This window comes from Pteropus alecto, unplaced genomic scaffold (genome assembly GCF_000325575.1).
Source record: "Pteropus alecto unplaced genomic scaffold, ASM32557v1 scaffold106, whole genome shotgun sequence".
NCBI classification, from domain to species: Eukaryota; Metazoa; Chordata; class Mammalia; order Chiroptera; family Pteropodidae; genus Pteropus; species Pteropus alecto.
Genome location: NW_006442103.1, coordinates 16,982,626 through 16,991,102, shown reverse-complemented (window position 1 = coordinate 16,991,102; position 8,477 = coordinate 16,982,626). Strand labels below are relative to the sequence as shown.

Below are 8,477 nucleotides of genomic sequence, written 5' to 3'. Positions count from 1 at the left end.
AAACTGCACCCAGCCAGCCTGGCCGGTGAAGTCACAGTTAGAGGTGACGGGCTAGCCACAGACAGAGGCGGTCTGCACCGCAGCATTCCATAGTGACAGCGCTGATCATATGCGTTGGTGGTGACAAGATCGTCTCACCTCCAACACAGAGACTGCGAGCCGATGGCTGTGGGAGCTGGAAGCCGGTGTCACCCTGCGGGGCCCCGTCACGGGCTTCCTTGAGTGCGACCTAGGTGTACAGCTCTTCTCAAAAGTATTATTTTTGTCTTCTCGCTATTCAGATACTATAAGAATTTTTGACTATATTCTGGCTGTCAGTTTTTCTTCAGATTAGGATCCCAAGAAAAGAATTTACTACATGTGAACTTCGAGAAGTTATATTAGACTGAAAGCCTCTGCAGATTAAAATTTCGGTGTTGAGGATAGCTAAGCATTCTAGGTGCCATGAGTCTGGCCCTGGAGGGAACTAAGCAACATCGCCTTCCCTGGCGACCCACCGTCCTGACCAGACATATTAAAAACTGGTTACGGATACTGGTCAAAATTTGTGGTAATTTTTTTCTTTCTGCATACAGAATTTTAAGGTACAAAAATAAATTCAGTTAGTTGTAACTTGACTTTAAAAACAACTTCATCTCTGCTTTAATTAAAATATTTTTAATTGAATTTTTTTTTTGCTGGAAGCTTGTGTTCAGCATTGTAAGCCAGTAGATGTTGGCAGGCAAATGTCAACGTCCTGTTGCTGGTATCAGCATAAGGGGACACGTCCGTCACTAGGCAGTCAGAGTTAGCTCGCTGTTTCCCGCCCCGATGGCCTCAGACCAGCCCCTCTGCCTTCTGAGACAGCCCGGCAGGGGTCGTGAAGGGGGTCGCATGAAGGGGGTCCGTACGGCTGGGCCGCCGAGTAGCTGAGTCTTAGCTGTGGAGATGCAGAAGCTGTCGCTCCTGGTTGATGCGGGTGTCCAGGTGCATGTCACCAGTGGCGATGATGACAGCGTGAAAATGATAGCAGCCCCGCAGGTGGACACACTGTGCGCCAGGCCCTGTGCGTGGACACACTGTGCACCAGGCCCTGTGCTGATGAGGACGGCGTGAGCGTGTTTTCATTTAATCCTTAAAAAGCCTCTCTGTGAGTTACGCCCCGTTCTGATCCCCATTTCACTGAAGCGGACAGAAGGCGCAGAGGAGCCACGGCTTGCCTGGGGCCGTGCAGTTCGTAGTCGGGTCACAGCCAAGCTCCAGACCAGGCCTCCCTCTCTCAGATCCCAGGGCTCTTAACCACATCAGAGCGCGTCCTTCGGCATAGAGTTGGGGACATTTCCGTTTCCTGGGCTAGTTCTCAGTCGTAAACTCTGTCATTTGCTTTACAGGCAGGAACTGTCAGACTGTATTGGCTCCCTGTACCCCCAACCCTTGTGAGAACGCTGCCGTTTGCAAAGAGGCACCAAACTTTGAGAGTTACACCTGCCTGTGCGCTCCTGGCTGGCAAGGTAACCGCACGGGAGTGGAGAAACCGAAAGTTCTGAACAAGGTGGTCAGTCAGGTCATCAGATGGCCAGGGAAGCCCAAGTCTTCTGAGGCAGGCCGGCCCCTTTGTCAGGAGCTGCTAACTGGGCAGGAGAAGCCTTCCCTTTTGCATGCGTGTGGCGCCCCCTAGTGGCTGCAGGACTCCAACCCGAGTCTGAAGCCGTGATGTCCTCCGCAGCAGCTTGCCAGGGCCTTAGAAGCCTAGGGACTTCCCAGAGCAGTCGGAGTAGCCCCCTCCACCCCACACAGACTTCTGTGGGAATAAGCTCCCAAAGACCAGACTGTTCATTGCGCTGTGCTTCTAGGTCAGCGGTGTACAATTGACATTGACGAGTGCGTCTCCAAGCCCTGCATGAACCACGGGCTCTGCCACAACACCCAGGGCAGCTACGTGTGCGAGTGTCCCCCCGGCTTCAGCGGTCTGGACTGTGAGGAGGACATCGATGACTGCCTCGCCAGTGAGTGTGCCGGGCGGTGCCCGTGCCCCCGGCAGGGGAGGGCGCACGGGGAGCAGAGGAGAGCTCGGTGGACGCAGCTCCCTCCCGGCGCTGGGACTGGCCACGCCAATACTTTATCCCGCGTCTTAAATATCAGGAACGTTAAAGTCTGTATTTCAAGAGATTTAGGAGTAGCGGTAGGAGTTGAGGCAGTGGGCTCTCTGTTAAGCATCCCCTTACTGATTTTTATTGACAAAAGGGGGGACAGTGCTATGGTAGCACATCTGCTGAGGGACCAGTAACACATATAACGCACCACCAGATTTTAAATGCACAATTCAATAAGTTTTGACATACGACGACTAAAACCATCCGTTCAAAGATAATGAGCATATCCATCCTCCTAAAACCATTCTCATCTCTTCCCTGTCCCAGACGACCAGGGACCTGCCTCTGTCGGTACAGGTGTATTTGCATTTTTCATGATTTTATATAAATGGAATCATATAATACAGACCTTTTTGGGGGGAGAGGGACTGTGATCTCTCTCATTCAGCACATAATTTGAGACTCACGTATCCATAGCTCGTTCTGTTTTATTGCTGACTTGTTTCCTGTTGTGTGGATGTACAACTCACTAGTAGGACGTTTGGCTTTGTTACAGTTTGGGCGTACTACAGGTATCACAGGTAAAGCCGCTGTGAATGAGGCCGTGTGGACGTGCGATTTCCTTTCTCTTGAGACCATCTCTAGGTGCTAGATTAATTATGTGCTAGATACAGGCTTAACTTTTTACAGACTCGCCAAATGTTTTGCAAGGTGATGGTACCATTTTCGTTCCCACAAGCGTCACACGGGAGGGTCAGTTAAACCACGCCCTCAGGAGCACGGGGCGTGATTCTTCATTTTTATTTTAGACGTTCTCGTGGGCGCCCATGGTGTTTCACAGTGGTTTTGACTTGCTTTTCCCTGTTCACGATGTGGAGTATGTTTTCATGTGCTTATTGGCCAGCTGTGTATCTTACTGTAGTGTCTATTCAGATTTTCTGCCTGTTTGAAAATTTGATCACTTGTCTCATTTTTGAGTTGAAAGAGATTTTTTACATCCTAGACACAAATTCTTTGTTAGGCCAAGAAATCAAGGTCTCCTTTGATTTCAGATTTTCTGCCTGTTTGAAAATTTGATCACTTGTCTTATTTTTCAGTTGAAAGAGTTTTTTTACATCCTAGACACAAATTCTCTGTCACATATTTACTTTATAACTATTTTTCCCCAATTTATAGTTTCTATTTGACTTTCTTTTGAAGACTTTAATTTTGATAAAATTCAATATACCTATAACTTTCTTTCAGAATTCATGTTTCTTGTGTCTTATTTAACAAATCTTGGCCTAACAAAAGATCACTGAGGTTTATCTCCTTTGATTTCGTCTAAAAGTTTTATACTTTTAGCACTAAACTTTAGGTCAACGTTTTAAGTTGGTTTTTACATGTAGTGTGACTTTTAAAGGTTTTAAAGACTAATTTTGTTGTCTACTTTTGCCAAACTCACTTATTAATTCTAGATTAGTTTAGCTTCTAGTTTAGTTTAGATTCTTAGGATCTTTCACAGAGATAATCATGTTATCTCTAAATAAATGAAATCACTATATTTTTGTCTCAAGGAGAGACATGTTATCTCTAAATAAATGAAATCACTATATTTTTTAATTCTTTTCAGATTTGTATGCAGTTCTTTTTCTTGCATTATTGAAATTTAATATGTTCTGGTACAGTTGATAAAGATATTTAACGGAGTGGGATCAAACTATTTGGATTCCTTTGCTAAATTAATTAGTATGTCAGTCAAGTATTTCAGTATTTAAATTTTTTTGCTATTTGTTGCAGGACTAACAATATTTATGCTTAGTTTAAAATAATTCAGTAAATTATGGTGAGTTTCTTGAAAGGTGCTATGGAAATTACGGTAGCTATCTGCTGAGTACTGTGAATAAGGAGAGAGAATATGACTTTTACAGTTGTTCCGGCAGAGATTATAGATAAGCCACAGAATGAAATTAGCATAATAGGTGAAAAAGGTATATAAAATATGCCTCTTTTAAAATAGCGACTATATTACCCACCTGATGTTTAGTTTGTTGTTGTTGTTGTTGTTGTGTTTTAATGTTCATGACCTGCCTTTGCAATTATATTTTAAGGTCCTTAAGAGCAGGGGCTATACCTTATCTTTTTTGTTCTGATTTGTATTGACATGAAGGCAGCTCAGAATTTGTTGATTAACTGGTACGGGCGTAAGGCATTCTAAGATCGAGCGATGTGATACTTAAAAATTTTTTAAAAACTTTGTTTCCTGATTCTACCTACATCTAAAAAACGAAAACAAAAAAGGGAAGGATGAATGGAAAGAAGGGAGGGGGAGAAGGAAAGATCCATCAGCATAGGGGCCGATTAATATATTTTCTGTCCCGTTCCACACATGCCACCCCCACATACACCTTTTGAAAATCTTGATTGACATTTCTGAGATTCTGTGTGTTGGGGGCACACATTTGATTTGCAAATCTGTGGGGGACCGATGAAAGTCTTATGACTATTAATTTTGCACAACTATTAGTGGCATATGTGAAGTTCGTTCCAATTACCGAACAGGATACGAATCTTCAGCAGGTGCTATTGCATTCGTTTGTATAAACGGAGGAGTCGGAGCAAAAAGACATGAGGAAAAGTACAAGTACAGAAACGTCAGAATTGTCACTGTCCTTAGTGTGACTCAGTCCAGGTCGCTCACCTTCACGAGTGTAGGATTAGATTGCGGCTGCCGTCCAGAGCTCTAACTCTCGTGTGTAATGGCTCAGATCCTTGCCAGAATGGAGGTTCCTGTGCAGACGGGGTGAATGCTTTCTCCTGCCTGTGCCTTCCGGGCTTCACGGGGGACAAGTGTCAGACAGACATGAATGAGTGTCTGAGCGAACCCTGCAGGAATGGCGGGACCTGCTCCGACTATGTCAACAGTTACACCTGCAAGTGCCAGGCGGGCTTCGAAGGGGTCCACTGTGAGAACAACATCGACGAGTGCACCGAGAGGTGAGCGACCCACGACTCAGGCCCAGTGTCGCGGGAGAAAGGCTCCATTTGGTCCCAGTCCACAGCCATCTCCTCTTGCCCAGTTCCTCATTCCGGTAGATGTGTAGTTAGGTCAAAGGTCAGGGGCTGACAAGCTGAGCGGGCTGGACCATCGTTTATTTCTTGCTTAGGGAACAGAAAGAGCTATAATTCTGATTCATTCTCCTTTTGTTCAGTTTAGTTGACGATTTAAAAATTCCTGATTCTTTGCAGACTTGTCATCATTCTTTAATTTCTGGGAGGTTTTTTGCTTTTTCTTTTATTATCAACAAGTTTGTTCTGTTTCTCTCTCATAAAGAAATCTGGGGTCAAGAGCTATCTGTTTAGCACTTTCCTTATAAGTTAAATTGACTCAAGGATAAAATGAAATACGACACGTGGAACACTACAGAGGTCTGAGTAAAATCTGGGAACTTTCCCTTTCTCTGGGAATCTCTAATGAGCTCAGCCTTTTAAGCCACTTGGTTGTGGAAAGGGAGCTGGGATTCAACCAGTCCAGTTTGGAGAAAGGTAGAATTTCTTGGATGTAGGAGTTTGGGGTGCTCAGAGTAGTTGCCTCTGTAACATCTTAGATTCCAAGAACCTTACTTTTTAAATATCAGGTCAGAGGCACCGGCTCACGTGGCTGATGTGGCTCTCTCCCTGTCGCTTCTCAGCTCCTGTTTCAATGGTGGCACGTGCGTCGATGGGGTTAACTCTTTCTCTTGCCTGTGCCCCGTGGGCTTCACTGGCCCGTTCTGCCTCCATGAGATCAATGAATGCAGCTCCCACCCGTGCCTGAACGAAGGCGTGTGTGTCGACGGCCTGGGCACCTACCGCTGCTCCTGTCCCCTGGGCTACACTGGGAAAAACTGCCAGGTAATCACATCCCATCTCACTCATTCAGTTCCCTCAGAATCGCAGAGTATTGTACCTATTTTTTTTTTCTAGACAGAATCCGTTCCCTGCCCCCTCCCCCCAAAAATAGAGAAAATTCTGGACCTCAGGGGTGTCCCTGTGATAAATCTGGATAACTTCTTCATAGCCGGCGGGTTCCAGAATGGTGACACTAGCAAGATCGTCTGGATTCACAAACGTGAGATAGTTGTAACAGGCAAAGACATGTGGGAAATGAGTACGTCGATATCGTTGACATTGGCAATACAAAAAGGGAAATAAAGAGCAATCAAAATCGAACCTTTGAAGGTCAGATACACAGCTAAGGGGCTAATAATAGCGGTTATCACGTCTTATAGTGTTGTAACATTCTCTAAACCAAACTATTCGCTTATCTCTTAAATTCAAATACATGAGCATACATGTTTGTCGTCCCTTCTCACGGAAGGCCCCCGCAGAACCGCTAGTCTAGGCTTTCGTCTCATGGAAGAAGAAACTGTGTCCCAGAGGGGCAGAGTGACCCTTCCAAGGCTGCACACCAAACCGACAACAGTGACGAACTGAGGGGACGGCAGAACTCCAGGGAATGGAGGAACAAATGGCCACATTTAACTAGCCTTACAGGGCGCACCTCAGGAAGGCCTCGGCTGTGTCGGACGTGCAGATAGCCACCTCTGCGTACCCGCGGATGAGGAGGCTCTCCTCTGGGCTCCTGCACCTTCGTGGGGTGCGACTGATGCCGGGGAAACCCCGCCCCGCCTGGCCCCTTCTCCCACAGACAGTCTGGGTTGTGAGTTTGGCCTTGTTCTCCCTAGAGGCCAAGTCACCTCATGTGAATCATGGAGGAAGGTGCTAGTCCACTAGTTTTTCGTAAGTCTGATTTTCTCCCCTCAAAACCAAGTCTTCGACAGTTTTCAGGCAGGTTGACAGGCTGCGAGCGCTTTTACCCGTGTTCGCCACAGGCCATCCTGCTCAGCAGCTGGATGGGTTTCTCGCACAGGACCAGTGCAGGGCCTCGTGGGCCTGGTTGACAGCTGTGACGCTTTATTTCTAGCCCTACGAGGTGGCCATCTGTTAAGACATAATCGTGATACAGGGAATAACTTAACCTGTTGGGTTTCCTCACATCCTTGAGCTTCGGTGCTAAGAACTTCTTAAACAGCAGAGCGAAGGGGCTTGGACAAGATCAGATGATTGGATTACCTGGGAGCGCCGGATCTAGGCTAAGGCTCCTGTGCGGGCCTTTTAGTATTATTATTAATATTATTATTATTATTGTCATTATTATTATTACTACTATTATTAGTGTGCTTTTCTTTGATTTCTTAAAATGCGGTGTACCTTCTTTTGTTCGTTTCCGACATGTGGATGCTGATGTATCTGTTTACCTGTGTTGCAGACCCTGGTAAACCTCTGCAGTCGGTCCCCATGTAAAAACAAAGGTACCTGTATTCAGGAGAAAGCAGAGTCCTGGTGCCTGTGTCCGTCTGGATGGGCTGGTGCTTACTGTGATGTGCCTAACGTCTCCTGTGAGGTGGCAGCCTCCCGCAGAGGTGAGCTCTGCCCCCTCGGGCGCGGGCCGTTCCCCGAAGCATTTACAGACCAGCGGCGTTTTAGGGCAGGTGTGGCTATCGTGGGATCAAGGGGAAGGGTCTGAGACGGAAGCTGAGAGGGCAGAGGAAGAGGTTTAGAGATTCCACAAAGAAATGTGTTTGTGGACCACTTCTTCTTTACCCGTTCATCTATCGGGACACGCAGGTGGCTTCCATATCTTGGCTATTGTAAATAGCGCCCCTGTGAACACGGGGGAGCATGCGTCTTTTCGAATGTGGCATAAAGATATACACTATGGCATATTACTGAACCATAAGAAAGAGGGAACTCTTGCCATTTGCAACAACATAGATGATCTACAGGGTATTTTGCTAAGTGAAATAAGTCAGATGGAGAAAGACAAATACTGTATGACTTCACTTATATGTAGAATGTTTAAAAACAAAACAAACAAAACTGACTCATAGATACAGAGAACAAACTGACGGTTGCCGGAGAGGAGGGGCGAGGGAGGACAGGTTACAAAGGTGAAGGGGACCGAGAGGTACAAGCTTCAGTTAGGAAGTAAGTGTCACAGGGACGTAACGTACAGCACAGGAGATACGGTCGATAATATCATAATAGCTCTGTATGGGGACAGATGGTGACGACCCTTATTGCGGTGATCACTTCATCAGGTAGATCAATATCAAATTATTATGATATTATACACCTGAAACTAACGTAATACTGAGTCAAGTATAATTTAAAAACAGAAATGTATTTTAAATGAAACGAAGCATATTCCACTTTTGGGGCCTGTGTGTGTATTTTCGAGATGTATCCGGGGTTGAGGGTCACGAACCAGGCGGGAATAAGCTGACGCGCAACTGGCCGAGGTCAGTTTGCTCGCCGACCGCTTGGGCCCCGACGTGCCCCGCGCTCCGCTGACGTTTCTCCGTCCGCCGGCTGCCAGGCCTG

The 8,477-nt window shown here is 46.3% G+C and overlaps 1 protein-coding gene across 1 annotated transcript in view; it reads left to right on the top strand.

Annotated features, from left to right (window-relative positions):
- NOTCH2 (notch 2) overlaps positions 1-8,477 on the top strand; it is a 123,143-nt gene that overhangs the window by 91,653 nt on the left and 23,013 nt on the right. The window contains 6 exon segments of the mRNA XM_006919824.2: positions 1,371-1,490; positions 1,833-1,985; positions 4,820-5,048; positions 5,744-5,945; positions 7,363-7,520; positions 8,473-8,477. The exon segment at positions 8,473-8,477 is cut by the window's right edge and continues 176 nt beyond it. Of these exon segments, the coding sequence (XP_006919886.1) occupies positions 1,371-1,490; positions 1,833-1,985; positions 4,820-5,048; positions 5,744-5,945; positions 7,363-7,520; positions 8,473-8,477 (867 nt within the window).